Source organism: Schistocerca cancellata, chromosome 1 (assembly GCF_023864275.1).
Source record: "Schistocerca cancellata isolate TAMUIC-IGC-003103 chromosome 1, iqSchCanc2.1, whole genome shotgun sequence".
Classification (NCBI taxonomy): Eukaryota; Metazoa; Arthropoda; class Insecta; order Orthoptera; family Acrididae; genus Schistocerca; species Schistocerca cancellata.
This window is the reverse complement of record NC_064626.1, coordinates 773,443,667-773,464,254: the sequence shown is the minus strand read 5'-3', so window position 1 is coordinate 773,464,254 and position 20,588 is coordinate 773,443,667. Positions and strand designations below refer to the sequence as shown.

The following is a 20,588-nucleotide window of genomic DNA, read 5'->3' as shown; positions in this document are numbered from 1 at the left end:
TCAGGAATAGCCCCAAATAAAAGGTACCCACTGGACAAAAGAAAGGAAGGAGTTACACTGACACAGGATGCGACAGTACTGGGCAAAGATCAAAGCCTAACAGTCGAACATGTGTGGTCCAAAGTAGGCCCATCCAAAACAAGAAAAAGTCGGTAAAACTCTTAGGTATTCAAATTGACTCAAACCTCTATTGGGAGGAACATGTCAATCACATATGTGAAAAAATATCTTGGGTGTCACACCTTATCTTGAAACTAAGGGAGGTAGTGAGCTTGGAGTACCTTAGGGTGACATACTTTGGGCTATTCCAGTCACATGTCGCATATTTCATATGGTCTGATTATATGGGGTTACGCCCCTCACATTAAGAATACCCTGAAATTACAAAAAAAAGCCTTATGCATAATATGTAACAGTGGTCATAGGGAGCACTATCATAGTCTTTTTTCCAGACTCAGAATACTCACAATTATAAATGTATACATTTATGTGTCTGTACTCTATATTAAAAATAATATTTCAGAATTTATTGCCAGAGGGGAAATGCATGAACACAACACCAGGGCTAAGGGTAATTTAAACATACCATGCCACAGATTAGCAAGAACAGGAACTTCCCACAAAGTAAACCCACTCAGAACTCAGAATGTTCAATAATCAGCCAATTCATGTTCAGCCTATGGATACAATTTTTTTTTAAATTAAGTGGTACAGCTGGTTGTCAGATCATCCATTCTATGACATTAAAGAATTATTTGAGATGCCTGAGGAGGATATTAGCATTTAAAAGTTGTCTGTAGTTAAACATATTATTGCATGCTGTGTGTAATTCATAGTGTATACAATAAATGATACAATAACGTATTATATTAGATTATAGTATACCTTACTGCATTAAATTTTATACGCTACCCTGGTGTAATTTGGTACACTGCTATACTTGAAATGTATTCCATAATGTACTGGCACTTTTTATTATTCTGAATGTACTAGTACATCCTGTATGACGAAGCCAATATCGTTGTAAAATGATCTATGGTGAATAAAATTCTTGATTCTTGATACACAAGAAGTTGTAATCAGGAACACAATGTGATGAAATCAGGTTCTGTGTCAGGTTCATCACACTATTTTTAGGTTTCAGCATGTGCTAAAGCGCAATTGTTTCCACTTGATTGATATCGCCGAAATTGCAATGTTGGGTTTTAGAGACAAACAATTTTATGGTCTAAAGCCAACCACAATGCCATCTCTAGAATTTTGTACGCCTGTGAGCCCTAGCTACGAAAAGTTAATCCTAGTTTTTGACTGAGATTTCTCGAAGATAAGGCCACAAAAACCTTTCTAGTCACTCACTGTACCATTAGGTTGTGAATTCTATCCATAAAGTATAAATGAAAAATATTGTCGCCTCATACTCATGTTTCAAGAAGCAAGAATAGACTTTCGCACCATATTTTCCCATATTCGAATTTCACCGTCAGGTCATTTGAAGCGCTACTATCATTATCTACCTCCATATCATAAGATGGGCAATGTACTTCATATTTTGATATTCTGTGGTTTCCAGGTGATTCACACTTGACATCAACGCAATGGAACGCAATATGGTGGTGTGTTCACACTATACCAAAGTGTATATGTCAATTAGCTTAGCCTGGTATCGAATGTTGAAAGTGAAGTTGACGTGCATCCGCACGATACCTTTTTTCCTACATTTCCAACAGTGCAAGCCCAACTAAACATGCCTATTTGCGCATGCACAATTTCTTGGAAACAGAGGTTGTGCATAAGATTACGTTGCTTCCTGGGTTCTATGGGAATTTCTTGCGCTGCTCAGCAGGTAACAGATCGCTGGGACCCTCGTTCGTTTCGTTGTGGAGTGTGTTGAGATTATGCTTTAAGGCGACTTGTGTGCAATGATGTATGATGACTGCAAAGGAAGAGTGATAGAATTTAAGGTGTGTCCACAATTACCTGGAAGTGAAGATTGTGCATTAAGGGCATTACTTTCTACCGTTAATGGGAATCTTTATGCTTTTTAGCAGATGACACGTAGCTGGGGCCCATGTGTCTGATTGTGTAGTGTGTTGAGGTTATGCTGTGAAGCGATTTATGTGCAATAATGTATGTTCACATCAACAGACGAAGGAAGCAAGGTTAAATTTATAGATGATTACAGGCAAAAAAGGTATATAGAATGCTGCTTCTAAATACTATTTCGAAAAAAATTGAGATGTATGCCCTGAGTGTCAAGTATTAGATAAAAAGTCTCCACTTATCTTACTATAAAGAATTAGATTTTTGCAATTTTCGAAGTAGGAAAACAAAGAAGAATAAGTAAGAAATTTATGAAACGTGTGCATCAAAACTGTGAACAAATACTCATGCTGTGGCGAGTTAATAGTACAACTGAGTAGCCTTACATCTGAACAAAAGAAATGATGTGTCTATCCTCAACAGGCTACTAGAAGTAGAATACTGATTACGCAAAAAATACAAAATTGGAAAAACAACCTCTGATCTGATGTATTCTAGCGTCTAAGAAAATTCCAAATTTGTCGAGTCTGAGGATGTTACTCTACATATAATTTTTCGTAGTTAAAGTTTTATAAACAACTTTTTTTATAAAATAAAATACAAATGACACATACCAACTAAGAACCAGCCTTACGCATTTCTCAGGGGCCTTAAGTATTTCTCAGTTTCAGGAATAGGGTAACCACTTAAATGTTTTATTTTGAAATACGAAGTAAATAGTTCAAACTAGTATACAGGATGAACATTGATAAAACCGACAAACTGCAGGAACGGCTTCCAGACTGGTAATGGTGGAAATGTCCTATCAACATGTGTATGGAAATGCACCATTGCCACGGTAGATGGCGCTAACGAATGACAGTTCCTGTGACCATGTGCCACGTGTTCCTTTTATGTAGCAGGCTGTGTGACTGACACAGTGTACTGTGAGCAGCAGAATGGTCCAGTATTCATGTTGGGAACAAGCCGAGATGGTGTTTGTGTATGGCCAAGCAGATAGAAGCAGTCGAGAGGCAGTACAGCTACACCTAAACAAGTACCCTCACAGACATCAACCACAACACACAACATTTCAAGCCCTTTTCGAGAGTTTATGTGATCATGGGTTCTTTCTGACTGGTGAACATGCAACGAGGCACAGAATGTGCACACCCCAGATTCGGAGGACTATGTTCTATGTACAGGATATTTAGACAAACCCTAAAGCGAGTTTCATGCAAGTGGCCAACCAAGATAGTGGAAACCAAAGTAGGATTATGAGTATCATGCATAACATCCGCTACTATCCCTATCCCCTTAAATACATAAGGAACACACAGCACATGGTCAGAGGAACTGTCATTTGTCAGCACTATCTACCATGGCAATGATGTATTTCCGTATCCATATTCATAGGACCTTTTTTCTTGGTTGGCCATCAGTAATCCATTCCTGCAGTTTGCTGGTTTTATTAATTTTCACCCTACATTAATTGTTTTAGTGTTGTATGTGTGAACTGCACATGTAAATCTTGATGATTCCTTGTGTTGTTTGAATGGACATTTTGTTTTTTTGAAGCAATCTTGCTGTTGTTATCTATGATTTTCCTTATAAACATTATTGTTTCTAAGATATAGAGGGATGGTAATGGAAGAATATGAAGCTTTTTTAATTGATGTTTTGCATGAAGATCAAGATGGTGTGCCTTCCATGGCTCTTATAATTTTTTTGTGCAATGAAACAGCTTTTGTTGGATGGTGACTTTCCCCAGCAAATTGAACCATATCTTAATAGCGTTTCTACTTGGACATAGTACACATTTTTATGACTTGCATTGATGTTCATTCAGCAATAATTTTAATACTATAACAAATGGCATTTAATTTACTACAAATGTGTTGTGTGTGATTCTGCCATCTTAGGTCATCTTGCATCAAACTCATACAAATTTGGTGCTAGCTACAGTTTCAAGTCATTCGCCTAACAGTTCTATGATTGCAGTTAGAGGATATTTACTCTGCACTGTGTGGTAGATGCATGGTGTTTCTTTGCTGTGTGTTTATTATTAAGTTGTTCATTGCGAACCATTCCGATATATGTAAAGTGCTCTTTTTTATGTCATTTTGGATCTCTTCTGGGGTCTTTCCTTTGATAAGAATATTTGTATCTTCAGCGTATTTAATGTACTTATAGGTAGGGCTGGGTTGTTCCACATTATTTACAAACAGCAAGAACTACATTGGTTGCAGTACAGAACCCTCTGGCGCGCCATATTTAACACAGTGTTGCTCTGAATGATACGAAATTAGGTACGGCTTTACTCACTCATGGGCATGACCTCTGATACCAACATTGTGTTTGCTTTTTCTGTCGCCTTTCGTTACACAGAACAAATTGTTAAGCAAAGCTATGGATGCATAGCAGACTTCTTGCACAGTGAGGCAATGTATAGACACATCAACATGCTTGGGTAAGTTTGTTGTTTCTACTAATTTTTGTGCTTGCACATTTGTTGCCATGCATCAGTGATTGCATACATGTAAAGAGGCATCGTGTGGACATACCATAGAGTATAAATACTCCATTATACTATCCATGACACTAAATGTCAGCTTATACTTCATGTAGTATCAGAGTTGAGGAGTTAATAAAGGTTGAGTTTACTAGTGGACAAAGCATGATACATAACAAACATTCTCGACAAAGCTTCTTTGGTAAGTTTCTACACTGCTGAGAGGTGAAAGAACAGAAAAAGAGACATACAAAAACCTCAAAACATCGGAGTTTATTCATAAACACATCAGTCAATATATAGAAGGCAATACGTATGTTGTATACATACATAGTATACATGCCCAGATAGCTACATGTGTTAAACCACTGCAGCTAGGATGGAGAGATGTGTTGGCCCTGGATCAAATCTGCTCAGCAGATGAATGTTGCAGTTCAGAGTACCAGCCAGCTTGGATGTGGGTTTTAGGCTGTTCCCCACATCTCAATAGGTGAATATTGTGCTGGTACTCAGGTCCTGCCTCAGTCACATGATTCACATATATCTAGAGAACTTCTGCTCACTTTCAAGTGAATAACACTACACTAGATGCGAACCTGAGCAGTTATGGGGTGGCAACAGGAAGGGCATCCAGCCACCTTTTAAATTAACAATTTCAAATCTGTTGATATACATAATGACCCTCTGCCGATTTGGGACAAAGGCACACGAAAAAGAAGACTACAGAGCAATATAGATACTCTCTGATAGTCAATGTTAATTGAACAAAATGATATGCCATTACAATTCTTGCATGGGGGAATGTTATTTTATGTATTCAGATTGAGCCCCTTTAGCAGCTTAACAACGTCGATGCTGCTGAACTGTTGACCAAACGTCAGTTGTCAGCGTTTCCAGTGTGATAGCCACTCTGGATTCCTTGATGGTTTCTCATAGCTCGTTCAGTACAGCTGTCGATGAACTCCATTTTTTAAGGTTCCTCATAAGTAGAAGTCAAGAGGTGTAAGGTCTGCAGACTGTGGTGGGTTCTCAACAGCTCCCTTATGTCCTATACACCATCCAGGTAGATTTTCATCCCAGTAGTTCTGACATCTCTGTGGTAACGAGGTGGAGTGCCAGCCTGTTGTAGGTAAAATCTTTCATTTCCAAACGCCTCTGAGACGGCAAGAAAAATCAGTGTTTGCAATATATTAAGATACACTTCACCAGTTACAAAACCTTCAAAGAAGAATAGGCCAATCAAACTGCATGGTGACAGACCACACCACGCATTAACACCAGGTATCGATTAACATCCTTGTCCATGTGAACATGAGGATTTTCGGGAGCCAAGTACATGCAGTTGTTGTGGTTTGCAGTTGTGGCGGTTTACAGTAACATACAGTTTGAATTGCACCTTGTCAGACCAGGTAACCATCCCTGCAAACCGTTCATCCTGGCGAAGCATGCCTTCAAACCATTTGCTGTATTCCATTCTTTCATCCGTGTAATTCTCGTTCATAGTGTGCAGCTATTGTGGAATATACACTTTCCACTTTGCAGCCTTCACAATTCGTCGTATGCTTAATCGGCTTACCTCGCTTTCATGTGCACCATGTTTCACAGAGTTTTGCGGTGACCCAGAAAAATGTTGCAACACAGCAGCGCGCTGGGAGTTGGACTTTTTGATGTTAATAGTCAGCCAGGCTTTCCTTATGCACATCCTGAACAGTACCGTCGGCTTCAAATTTATCCCAAATACGATAAATTGTTGTACGTGTTGGTGGCTGAGAGCTGTACATATTGCACCATTGCCGTTGTGCCTCCATTATGTTTTCATAGTTCCAATGCCGCTTCAATATGGCCTTGCGTCGCTCAAACGACACTGGTCGCTCAAACGACATTCTTACTTGGGCGCTGATGACCACGCTGCTTAGCGCCCGAAAACCTAAAACCACACACACACACTCTTACTACATTCATTGCTGCACTATCATCTGCTGGAAAAAGTGCGCAGAGATCTGTTGACAAAACAATTGGCTACGCTACTAACCTAAATTTCAATCAAAGACCTTGTAAAAAATAATTATTTCAATTCAACGTCATTTCCAACCAAAGATATTAAATTTCAAAGAGTGTCTACATTTTCCTTGACCACTATATGTGCTAGTATTTGTTTTATAATCGTAGTCATTGTATTTGTTTTCTTTCTAAGTGTCAAATAGAGTCAAAAACAATTTTGGCGTTATGACTTCTTTATTCAAAATAATGTAGCGTATTTACTGAAAATTATTTCATCAATATGCTTTTATGTACAGTGTACATTTTTCTTTTGCCTAAGTACTTAAGTAAAATCCGGTTCGTTTTTCCCTTTCAGATATTTGACATATTTTGTGAAGAAAAATTATAGGAAAACTATCAAAGTCGTAGTGATACCTTTACAATGTGCTTCGGAACTAATGCAAACAGTAAAGATTAAAAAGACGCGAAAGCACAAGAATCACAGCTGTAATAGAAGCATGTGCACGGACAACAGGTTAACGCTATCTCGAATAAAACAACTTTGTGATTGACAGATAGCGGTGATGCTGATGTGCAGCATCCCAAAATTCTCAGGACTCCGCAGACTGCATTTGTAGCGATGCAGATGGTATCGTATGACAAAAGCGCAGCCTGACTTGTAAGGGTATCGACTTTTAACGTATGAAAAAACCTGTAGTGCAGTGTGCACAATCAGTTGTCACGCGAACGGCTGTGAGCTGACAGACAGAAAAGAGTTGGACATGCCAGTACAATACAGTATCTCTTTTTTTTTCCCCTCGCAAGCAATGCGTTTGATATGGAATGTGAAGCCGAATTAACATAAGTACAGTGAAACTGAACGAGAAAAACCCCCTTACGTAAAGGATCACAGTTTGTGATTGTATACCCTTCTTGTGCGTCCGGGAGTTGTACAGTGATAACACGTAATCGGTGTCACGGGGTAGATAACATGCTTTTAATGAACATGCGGCGCGTTAACGTCGCAGGATGCACTAATCTGTTAAGGAAGCTCGTTCAGTTGAGAACCATGATGGACAGCGCGAAAGCAAGCGACGATCCGCATCTCTTGCATCTGTTCGATGGAGGGCCTACTAATGTTTATTCTAAGGATCACGATAATTTGTCCGTTGGTGCTCCAGGCCCAGATCTCCTGAGGCTTTGTGTGGAAATCATGCAGAACGCGACACTACACAGAATGGTAAGACTTCCTGCAGTGAATGGTCTTTGTGCGGAAGATTTTTGTTTCACAGTTTTTTGTATTTATTTCTGTGTACATGGTAAAACGTAGCACTAGGTACGGTACCTTTTGCTGCCATTTGTTTGCTTGTTATTAAGGGTAAGGCAATACATATAAGAAAACTGTTGTCTCTTAAAGTGAAACAATGGCAATAAGCATGACAACAGTCAGCTTGCAGGAGCAATTTCTAATACTTCAATCTGCTATGCCATTTTACCTAGTACTACTTTCAGATGTTCCGCATCAGTAACAGAGGTTTTTTTAGTTCTTGATTGATTGCATATTTATGGCCAAGTTGCAAACATGTGTCTTCAGCAGGCAGACACAAGATATTTGTGTTGTATCATTAGGCCTACTGATCAATATAATTCGCAGTACTGCTAATAGTCTGCTGAGAACCCATTGAAGCATTATAATGAAATGAAAACATTTGCCACTTTGTTACAGGAGAGGCTAAAAGGGTTCAAAAGGTTCCTTGGGCCCACCAACAAATTGCAGCTGGTGATATTGGAGTTTGGGGGGGGGGGGGGGGGCTAAGTTCCATAATTGACTAATAACTACATTAGCATTGTCTACATAATTTATAGCATGTAGAATTATCATACATTTGCATTTGACAATGTTATTTTCCCTATTTAATCTAAAATCCAGTCTGTTTGTTATCTCTGTGTTCACTGTTCGCCTGCCGTATGCTGACATAATTCAAACATTCTTGTGTATTTCATCTGCTGACTGTGCCAGAAATCACATGTCACCACCAAACACAGTTTCCCCACTGTAATAATGCCACGTTGTATGTACCATGGTTGTAGATGAGCATAATGTGCACCAGCTCGTGTGAGATAAGATCTCCATTATATAATACTTTCGCAGCTGATTCTGTTGTGGCAACTACTGTTTCCAAAGTTTTGTAATTTCTGAATTCATGACTAATGAACTGTACTGAGTAATTTCTTCATTGTGAATTTTGGTACTGTGCGCTAATACCAGGATACTGAAGTCTGTTAACACTCTTAGTGCAGCCCAATTGTGGTGACAAGTAGCACTTGGTTCATTAGTTGTGGGATTTGGAATGTGAAAACCATAAAGAAATACAAACAGTTTGAATAGCCAAAATCATCACAAGCTGTATACACTACCCTTCACTAAGCCACAGAATGGGCGCTTATGCACCGTAGCAGTTTTGTGCCCTAAAACCATAATAAAAAATAATAAAGCTGTATACACGCAACTCCACACCACTTTACCACAGAGCCATGGGGAAGCATGGTTGTTATACTGCATATCATACAGCTCGAGACAGAAAACTTCATAAGGAAACAGCAGCTGGTTTGTTCCAGCACATTTGTGGGAATTACAGCACACTGTTGAATATCTACCATGCCCCTGCTCACATGCTAGTGTTGCTGTGTCCAGGCGGGCAGTGCATGGCATCTCTTTGACAGCAGCTTGATCTGACCTGCTATCATAGTAGCTATGCTGCAATAATAAAGTAATATTATTTAATTGTCTATATAAGGGAAGATTTCTCACAGACTCATTAGAATATTTGTTTCTTGTGAGAAGATTGTTTAATGCTTATTGTAACAAGGAAAAATATCAAGCAGCTTGTGTCTGAATTTCACAGCAGCAAGATTGTGGCCTATCAGGATTGCAGTTAATCATTCTGCAATATTACATCTACATTTATACTCCGCAAGCCACCCAACGGTGTGTGGCGGAGGGCACTTTACGTGCCACTGTCATTACCTCCCTTTCCTGTTCCAGTCGCGTATGGTTCGCGGGAAGAACGACTGTCTGAAAGCCTCCGTGCGCGCTCTAATCTCTCTAATTTTACATTCGTGATCTCCTCGGGAGGTATAAGTAGGGGGAAGCAATATATTCGATGCCTCATCCAGAAACGCACCCTCTCGAAACCTGACGAGCAAGCTACACCGCGATGCAGAGCGTCTCTCTTGCAGAGTCTGCCACTTGAGTTTGTTAAACATCTCCGTAAAGCTATCACGGTTACCAAATAACCCTGTGACGAAACGCGCCGCTCTTCTTTGGATCTTCTCTATCTTCTCCGTCAACCCGATCTGGTACGGATGTTTGTGCCAGTCAGTATCTCATGACTCCCATGTAGGTATGAAATTCAAGGGGTTAAAAAGGGCCACACACAACAATGTGTGGGAATGTGCAGTCACACTACATACATAGATGTTTATCAAATCAGCTGTCGGGGATCTTATGACAGTGACTTGCCAATAGGATATGGTCTTGTTTACAACAAAGGAAGTATTCACACAGACAGTGTGATGTACTTTGAGTGCCAAGGGCTGTCAACACTGCAGTGAATGTTATGGCTTCCCTTGATGCAGCAGACACACCTGAGTGGTGCATTCACCAACAACATTGGAGTCAGTCATAGAAGTATATCATCTTTTCAGCCAAATATTGATTCCACATACAGCATCACAATGGACATAATCTGTGTGCAGGCTATGAGGAGACTTAAACTTTCCGATTGTGTTCATAATTGTTGTATTCACCCAGCACTCTGCGTGATTATACAGGGTGATTCAAAAAGAATACCACAACTTTAAAAATGTGTATTTAATGAAAGAAACATAATATAACCTTCTGTTATACATCATTACAAAGAGTATTTAAAAAGGTTTTTTTTCACTCAAGGTTTTTTCCTGGGCTGCGAACAAATGCTTGCTGGATGTGTGCTACATTTTCATCACTCGTTCTCGGCCGTCCAGAACTTTTCCCTTTGCACAAACACCCATTCTCTGTAAACTGTTTATACCAACGTTTAATACACCACCTATCAGGAGGTTTAACACCATACTTCGTTCGAAATGCACGCTGAACAACTGTCGTCGATTCACTTCTGCCGTACTCAATAACACAAAAAGCTTTCTGTTGAGCGGTCGCCATCTTAGCATCAACTGACGCTGACGCCTAGTCAACAGTGCCTCAAGCGAACAAATGTACAACTAAATGAAACTTTATAGCTCCCTTAATTTGCCGACAGATAGTGCTTAGCTCTGCCTTTTGTCGTTGCAGAGTTTTAAATTCCTAAAGTTGTGGTATTCTTTTTGAATCACCCTGTATTTGGTGACATTTGTCACACAACACAATCACCTGTGGTTCACTTAGCTGGCATGACTTGCAGTAATATAGAAGGCATTCAAGTATTGCCTCCAGATGTCTTGAAAACGTTTGTCACTTCTCAACTGCTATGATCTGTGAACTCTGGGATCGAGTTGAAGCAGTATGGAATGACTTGCATCTGTCATCCAAGATCAGTTTGACTTAGTGCTCAGCTGTGATAGAGCCACTGTTGCTGCCAGGGATGGCAGCTCTGTCTAATAAATTTCACTACTTCCCCCTCCCTCCCTCCCTCCCACTCACCCACTCACACACACACACACACACACACACACACACACACACACACACACACACACACCATATACAAATTTAATCTTGTGTTCTCCCTACTATATCATGTATGCACAGTAAGTAAAATTTTACCATTTGCTGTCTTTTTCGGCATTGTAATTTTAGTGGTAGCGTACTACTACTAGTACTACTGTGTCTTGAAAAATTTTGATATTGGGGTTCATAATACTTCAGTTAAATTACTGAAATATTCTTCTGCAATCAGTGTAATGTTGTCACTTAGGTTATTTTAATACTACTGAGTGATGTGGTACATACTTAAGTCATTAGACAAGGATTTGAGAGGAATGCAGTTTTCGAAATACTGCTGTGAGCCCTGTAGTTGATATGCTGAGTGGCAGATTGCTCCCTGAAACTTAGTTCTTAATAAAAGCTAAGTGCTCAGTGGATCTGACTGATGCAATTAGGGAAAAGGAAGTCAGTGGCACTGAATTACAAGTACAGGTAGTCCCATAATTTACTGTTAACTAACTTCTTGAAAGGGATTTACTAATTACAAGTCAAAATCTTGGTCCAGATTAATCTTGGTGTGCACAAATTTATAAAGGACAGTACAAGATTAAGATTAAAAATTAGATATGAAACAAGGTTATAATAAGCAGTGTTACAGTTGGCAAAGATAATTTAATATGGAAACTGGCTTCATGGTATGTTTAAGACCATACAGCATTTATACAGAATGAAACCAGTGATTGCCTGGTCATGCTGGAGAAATAACATAAAATTATATGGGTCATTCCATGTCAGTTCAACCAATTTGGGAAAATGTTCCAGCTGATAGTCTCAGATTTGGTTGAAATTTAGCACACCAATGCTACCAATTGTGGAACACTCATGTACAAAATTTTAAGTTCCCCTGCCAATTAGTTCCAGAATTATGGCTTGTGAAAGAAGGTGGCGTGACCCGGAAATTACAACCTGCATCTGGTAATCTATCTTCAGACCCAACTTCAGGTCTTAATGACTTTGGAACTATTCCAAACAGTCCAGTGAAATTTTTACAACCCAGTAACATCCACTTAGAGAACACACTCTAGGAATCAAAACACCAACAACATATTTCTGAGGGAAAATAAAAAATTCCAAAATGTGATTAAAAAATGTATAAGTTAAAAGGTACATATTGTAGGTGTCCTCTATGCCAAATATAATTCACTCAAAAAAGGTATAATTTTTTTTGTGGTAAGCTTAATGTGGTGTAAACACACACAGAACTCATCTTGCCCATATCAGTCACACAGACAGAGTTACATGCACACGAATATACAAAAATTTGAAAAATTACCTGAAAGACATGGGTTTTCTAAGTGTGGTAGTACAAAAGGGACAAGTGATACCCAAGCCAAATTTCAAACACTGCATAAGTAGACCATAATATAATATTTGCAAAATTTCAACTTGTTATTGCAAGGCATTTGTGTACAATAAAAGTTGACAGAGATGTATTTGGTTATGTTTCTTTTAACGCGATTTAGCAAGTAATAGTGATTATGCAGACAGCTTGTTTCAGATAAAGCTGCAGCAATTGTTGGGAACCATTAGGCAACAGAAAGTTAAACTGTGGTAGTTTTCAGGGACAGAATGTGCCATTGTTTGGCAGGAACAATAAAGGAAACAAGCAACAATTACAGGTTACTCATGTTTTTAAGATTCTAGTTCAGACTGGTCAGTACTGTTGTGGAAAGTCAGTATGAAGGCAGAAGAGTGTACTAATGGTGCTTTTGTTCAAACAAGTTGCAGTATTGGTAGAGCACAAGCATCTGAATGTCATAAAACAACATATGGAACAACATGTGGCATTCGCTTTGTACTGTATGATCTGGATGAATCGGACCAAGATTTGTTGCTATGGAGATCCGGGATACACCCTGTGGGCACAAGAAGTACAGTTCCAGGAAACTTAAGTGTTTGTTATCATCATATGAATGTGTTTCTGTATAAGTATTCTTTCCTACAAAGAAGTTGTTTTGATCCATTTCGGATTCATAAGAAGACAGTGAAGTATAGCCTCAGAGAAATTGATATAAAATCAGTATTGAAAGTGAATCAGTGCATGGGACTTAACATGAAACCAGGACAAAAGTTATGTTCCAGGTGTGTTACACTGCTAAAAAATGAAGAATATTCTGATAATTTACATAACAGTCACAAAGAGTATCAGCCACCTACAACCACAGCAGATGAGCAATTAAACACTTCAGTGACTGGTTTTGGTTTGTCTCCCATGAAGACACACAAAGTTGGGAAAAGAGACAGGCCCAGCTATGGTAGAAGAAAACTAAAAGAAGCATCAAATGGAATTAAAACACAAAATAGCCTACACACTAATGGTGGATGAGGAAGAACTATCTGCTCCAATGGAACAGAAATCATGCCAGAAATGCTCTGATTTGGACAAAATTTTGCGCGATTTGAAAGAAAAATGTGCCATACCCACACGCCAGAAAAAAGTAGCTATTCTTACCCTTGCACCTTCCAGCTGGTATATTGACTACACTTCAAAGTAATTCAGTGTTTCTACATATATGGTGAAGCAAGCTAGGAAAATGAAAGCAACCCAAGGAGTGCTTCCACAACTTCAGCAGGCTCAGGGTAAGCAATTGAGTTCAAAAATAAAGGTGCTAGTATATTTTAACTAAAGTTCAGTCTTGATCACAACACTTATGTCTCAATAACATAGGTGACTGAGGAGAGCTCCGCCTTCCATCCTCCAAGGAAGCCATGGGTCTGAAGATGGTTATATAAATATAACTGAAACCAGTCACCTATGTTATTGAGACATAAGTGTTGTGATCAAGACTGAACTTTAGTTAAAATATAATACTCTATTGATCACTGTTTCCAAAAAAGTTTACCAATTGTACAAAGGTGCTAGTGTCAGAGTTTTATGAAAATAATGACTACAGCCGAATAATGCCTGGAAAAAAAAACTATGTAATTGTGCAAATGGGAAATGTACATGTACAGATGCAAAAAAAGACTTTTGCTATGCAACATATCAGAACTATATGTAGAATTCAAGGAAATGTTAAGCTGATGTTTGCTGCTATAAAGGATTGTGGTCTGGATTACAAAGGTGCAATGAAGCTGCTAGTGTGCGACATCAGTTCCTACCAGTGCATAATACACAGTTGTGAAAAGTGTCCTGGTAAGGCAAATCTTGCAGACCACATGACTAACTGTATGGTGAACTCCTTATGGATGACGATGAACTTGTTTCTTATAAACTATGGACACACATGGATTGCGCAAATCTTGAAACAAAGCAAAGTACAGTGGAAGATTTTGTTGAAACGTGTTGTCAAAAAATGGACAAACTGACCACACACAGCTTCACAGCAACAGCACAATCGGCTTATCTCCAGTTTTGTAAGGATAATTTGAAACAAGATGAATTTATAGTAATACAAGACTTTTCTGAAAATTATGCATTTATAGTTCAAGACGCCATCCTAGGATATCATTGGGACAACAGTCAAGCAACTCTCCAGCCATTTGCGATTTACTATAGAGGTGAACCAGGTGATGTGTGTGTCATGAACCTGTGCATTTTTTGTGACTATTTAATTCATGATGCCATTGCAGTTCATGCCCACATTTGCACTGTCATGCCATATGTGAAAAACAAGCTGCCTCACATACATTTTGCGTAATACTTCAGTAATGGGACAGCTAGTCAGTACAAAAACTGTAAAAAATTTCAAAAATTTATGCATGCATTACCATGATTTTCAGATTCATGCAGAATGGAATTTTTTTGCAACAAGTCATGGTAAAAATGTGTGTGATGGTATTGGTGCTAATATTAAGCACATGGCATCACGAGCTAGTCTGCAGCACCGTACAGAAGGTCACATTCTAACACCTCTTCAATTATTTACCTGGGTACAGAAAAATATCTCTGGTATACAATCATTCTTTGTTTCAAAAGATGAGGTGAAATCAGCTGAAGAGTTGCTAAAAAGCAGACTAGAACACGTTAAAACTGTTGCAGGCATAAGGAGCCATCATCACTTCTCTCCAGCGGACTCTGACAATGTGCAGATGAGCAGACTGTCCGATTATAAATATAGGTTCATGCACAACATGTGTCTTCACAGTGTGTCTGACTCAGGATTCAGAAGCAAAAGCAGCAACATATGGCCAGGTTGCTATGTTATTGCTGTTTATGATGACAAAATGGTACTTAGGATGTGTTGCAGAGTGCTGTGAAGCGGAAGGTGATGTATTTTGTGAACTTCATGGCACCAGCAAGATCATTTCATTGGCCACGTTTGGCAGACAGGTGTTGGATTCCTTTTGAAAATATTCTTATGACAGTTCCAGTTCCTACTGCAGTGTCAGGAAGACAGTACAATTTGCCACTCAATGTACAGACTACAGTAGCTAAAGTGTGGAAGAACTTCTGTTCGAAGCACAGTCGACTGGTTTTTAGCAGTTAAGGCACAGTAAACATTACTGATAGGTTGTGTTAATCTGTCTATATGTTGTTGCTTAGTGATTAAACAGTTGTGGGAGAGGATAAGAAGAGGCAAAACAGTTTACGATTTTTTTTTACAAAATTTTGTTGTGGAACAATGGCCACATCACCAAATACATCTGTCAACTTCCATTGTACACAAATGTCTTGCAATAACATGCTGAAATTTTGAGATATATATCATTATGGTCTACTTATGCAGTGTGTGAAATTTGTCTTGGATACCACTTGTCCCTTTTGTGCCACCACACTTCAAAAATCCATGTTTTTCAGGTAAATTTTCAAATTCTTGTATTTTCGTGTGCATGTAACTCAGTTTTTGTGAGTGATACGGGCATGATGAGTTCTGTGTGTGTTTAGGCCACTTTAAGCTTACCACAAAAAATTATACCCTTTTTGAGTGAATTATATTTGGCATAGAGGGCACCTACAGTATGTACCTTTTAACATATTATATTTTTTAATCACATTTTGGAATTTTTTATTTTCCCTCAGAAATATGTTGTTGGTGTTTTGATTCCTAGAGTGTGTTCTCTAAGTGGATGTTACTGGGTTGTAAAAATTTCACTGGACTGTGTGGAATAGTTCCAAAGTTATTAAGACCTGAAGTTGGGTCTGAAGATAGGTTGCCAGATGCAGGTTGCAATTTCCAGGTCACACCACCTTCTTTCACAGGTCATAATCCTGGACCTAATTGGCAGGGGAAACTAATATGTTGTACACGAGTGTTCCACACAAGGTAGAACTAGTGTACTGAATTTCAGTCAAATCTGAGACTGAGCTGGAGCCCCTGGTTGAACTGACATGGAATGACCCATATGCAGTTTGCCTGTTCACCTAGTCATGAAAAACTAATTTGAATTTACTGAAACATTTGTATATATTTAATTCCATGCCACCCTAAGTGGTCAGTGCTGCTAGATATTCTCGCTATTATGTGGATGTGTTTGATTGTTACTGATAGATTTCCACTCCAGTCTGCTTTACAAGTGAACTTCATCTCCCTACTTCTAATTCTGCAATCCAAGAGCAAGTCTGCCATCAGAGAAAATAGCTGTTACTCAAATGAGTTGTAAGAAAAAGCCACTACTAGATTGAAATCTGCCACAAGAATGTTACAACAGTAATCAGAGCACAAGTCTCGTAAGCTTGCTTTGCTCAGAGTTTTCTTCGATAAACATCACTCACCCCTGAGGTTGAAGTTCACTTGGTGCTGTCCTATTGTGTAATTTTTAATATTGTTAACTTTACCCACTATGGATTGCGTAAAAATCGTCCTCCACTCATCCATTCTCCCACTTTAACCATTTGGAGAATCACAGGGAAGCAGGCTTACGTCAGAGGCTCATGTCTTCAGTTACCAATATGTGGTCTCCTCTCAAAAAATTTCGAAAATCAGTCTGTGACCTCAGTTTCTTAGCTGTCGTTTTGAGGACTTTCAAGACATCGCTGTCAGGACTATAGGACAGAAGAGTTTTCCCTCGTCCCACCTGTCTTCTGCAAACTTACCAGCCAAAGTGCAATGCCCTATGTTGAAAGCACTCAGCCAGAAAGGACAGATTGTAAAATGCCCATTAAGTGGGATACAAGTGGCCACAGGCTATCTTTTCAGTGTATTTGCCGAGTCTGTGTGCAGTTCTTTGCGTTCCAAATTTCATAGTAGATGACTGCTGCATCTGCCTGCAGGACAGTATGTTTCCAGCTTACCTGCCTTGGGAAGGACCGGGAGGTCCTCTACTCTCATCTGATGTCCAGCCTTTTAAGTTGCCAACTAGGGTCCATGTGAGAACAGTGTGGCAGGGAGTGCTCGATACTGCCCGTCATTTTCCGTTGGCTTTGGCTGTTCAGGGCTTTGGCTTGCAAGTGAACATTCTACACGTGCACAAATTCCCAATTGCTAGATAGAAAATAGATTAATACAGATGTTACAGTATTATGAAAAGGATAGATGCTACTCACCATATAGTGGAGACGCTGAGTCACAGGTAGGCACAAGAAGAAGACTGTCAGAAAGTGAGCTTTGGGCCAACAAGGACTTCATCAGAAATAAACGCACATGCAAATGCAAACGCAAACGCAACTCACACACACATAACCGCAGTCTCTGACTGCTGTGGTTTGTGAAAGGTTGCGTTTGCGTGAGTGAGTGACTCAGTATCTTCACTATACGGTGAGTAGCAACTATCCTTGTAATAATGCTGTTACATTCAATCCTGGGTTTTCCATTGTTGATTAATAAAGATGGCTTGATCTACACAATCACTGCCTTAATCCCCATCGTTTGAATCATAAATTATTAGTTGAGTGGCCTATAAGTGACTTAATTGGTGTCAGATGTGATTCACTTATGAGAAAAAGTGAAAAGAGATAAGTTGGAATGGTTTGGTGCTTTACAGGTTCAAATCCCCAACCAGCCATTTACTTGCAGGCTTCCCACTGGCACTTGACAGGGTCTGCTACTGACACTAGGCAGTTGAGTAGCATTTGCCTTCAGGTTAGTTTAATTCCTGTAAATACTCCAAACTGCCTTTGTTTTATTCTTGACATTCTGAATTTTTGTGTATGATTTCTGCTTTTTTATAGCAAGATAAAGAATGATGTAGTGTTGTCTGTAGTGTACCTGTAGGGTTTGATTGCAGTTAGTCCTTTGTATTAAATAAAGGTTTCTCTTCTTGGTTCTAGATGCTTTGATCCCAAATAGTAGTAACTCTTTTTCTCAGATTCTGGTGTTAATTCTTCCTATCCTATTGAAAAAACTGCTTTCCTAGTGCTATTAAGCATATGCATATCTGTTGCCCTTGGTAAATTTCTTCCATTGTCAAATGCTCTCAGAATACTGTGACCAGTATTTCTTTATTTCTGAAAAGCATTTGGCTCAGTACCACACCCACACTTATTGCCAAAAGTACAATCATATGAGGGTATCATGTGAAATTTGTGACTGGATTGTGGACTTTTTGTCAGGGAGGGCACAGCATGTTGTCTTAGATGGAGAGTCATGATCAGGTGTAGAAGTAAGTTCGAGTGTGCCACAGGAAAGTGTATTGGGACCCTTGCTGGTCATGTTATATATTAATTACCTTGCAGACAATATTAATAGTAAAACTGGGCTTCTTGAAGATGAGGAAGTTATCTATAATGAAGTACTATCTGAAAGAAGCTGCATAAATATTCAGTCAGATACTGATAGTATGTCAACATGGCGCAGAGATTGGCAACTTTCTCTAAATGTTCAGAAATGTAAAACTGTGCACTTCACAAAACAAAACAAAAAAAGAACATGGTATTCTATGACTATAATATCAATGAGTCACTGTTGGAATCAGCCAACTCATGCAAATACCTGGGTGTAAAACTTTGTAGGGATATAAAATGGAATGATCACTTTGGCTCAGTTGTGGGTAAAGCAGGTGGTAGACTTTGGTTTATTGGTAGAATGCTGGGAAAATGCAATCAGTCTACAAAGGGAATTACTTACAAATCAGTTGTGTGACTTGCTCTAGAATATTACTCAAGTGTGTGGGACCCATATCAGATAGGACTAACAGGGAATATTGAACGTATACAGAGGACAGCATTAATGGTCACAAGTTTGTTTGATCTGAGAATGTCACAGATATACTAAAGGAACTAAACTGGAAGACTTTTCAAGGTAAACGTAAACTATCCTGAGAAAGTCTATTAACAAAGTTTCAGGAACAGGCTTTAAATGATGGCTCTAGGAATATACTACAGCCCCCTAACTATCCTGAGAAAGTCTATTAACAAAGTTTCAGGAACAGGCTTTAAATGATGGCTCTAGGAATATACTACAGCCCCCTAACTATCCTGAGAAAGTCTATTAACAAAGTTTCAGGAACAGGCTTTAAATGATGGCTCTAGGAATATACTACAGCCCCCTACATATTGGTCACATAGGCATCTTGAGGATAAGATTAGAATAATTATTGCACGTACAGATGCATTCAAACAATCATTCTTCCTGTGCTCCATATGCAAATGGAACAGGAAGAAACCCTAATAAATGGTAGAATGGAACATACTCTCTGCTGTGCACCTCATAGTGGTTTGCAGAGTATAGATGTAGATGTAAACTAGATGTTGTGGAGTTACTGAAAATTTGAAAAGCTCCAATTAAAGACATTTTTACAGTAAAGTAACAAACTGAAGTATTTTAAGCAGAGTTGAAAGTAGAGTACAAACAAAAGTAATGCATATGTGATGCTATAAAGTAGTAGTATTTCTTGCTCTGAAAGCTTAAAGACAAGGGAACAATTTATTATGTGTATAAGAGAGTAATGTTAATTTTTTTTCTTCCCAATTTGTTTATCATGGGTTTTTTATGGGCTTCCTTCCACAATTTACCTGAACATTGTTTTTTTTGTTGTTTTTTTATTTGGTTTCTAGTGTGGCTTTGATTATAAAATCATTGACACGAAAGTCAAAGCCATGTTATTAAAATAGTGTATTAACATTTTCTATTTTCTGTTTAATTGCTTTCCTTTACTTTATGATTTATTTTAATTTGTATATGGTATCTCACATTTTTCAATGATTTTTCTCATTTTGACCTGAAATTCCAGTGAACTGATAATACACAGAAACAGAGCCAAAAATGTACTCTAAAACTGCTGCTAAATAAGTTTGTGCAGTGTGAATGCTTTTTGAAGGAGCAGTGTTGAAATCATCATCTAGCCATCCCCATGTAGATTTTCCATTATTTTGCTAACCTGCTTAAGCCTAGTGTCAGGGTGGTTCCTTTGAAGAGAACACGACCCATGTCGTGCCCCACCCTCATCTATTCTGTGTCTCTGTTACATCTCTAATAACCATATCAACAGTGGGACTTTAATCCTTATTTTCCC

General features: G+C 38.8%; 1 protein-coding gene across 2 annotated transcripts in view; it reads left to right on the top strand.

Annotated features, from left to right (window-relative positions):
- Window positions 1-6,765: 6,765 nt before the first annotated feature.
- The window catches only part of LOC126187289 (2-aminoadipate transaminase), a 66,212-nt gene continuing 52,389 nt past the window's right edge, over window positions 6,766-20,588 (top strand). Inside the window, exons 1-2 of one of the 2 annotated variants that reach the window (XM_049928291.1) lie at window positions 6,766-6,780; window positions 6,888-7,751. In XM_049928291.1, coding sequence (XP_049784248.1) covers window positions 7,503-7,751 — 249 coding nt within the window. In that variant the 5' untranslated portion in view covers window positions 6,766-6,780; window positions 6,888-7,502. Of the gene's footprint in view, window positions 6,781-6,841; window positions 7,752-20,588 lie in introns of those variants that run through there. The other variant, XM_049928283.1, reaches the window with a different exon arrangement.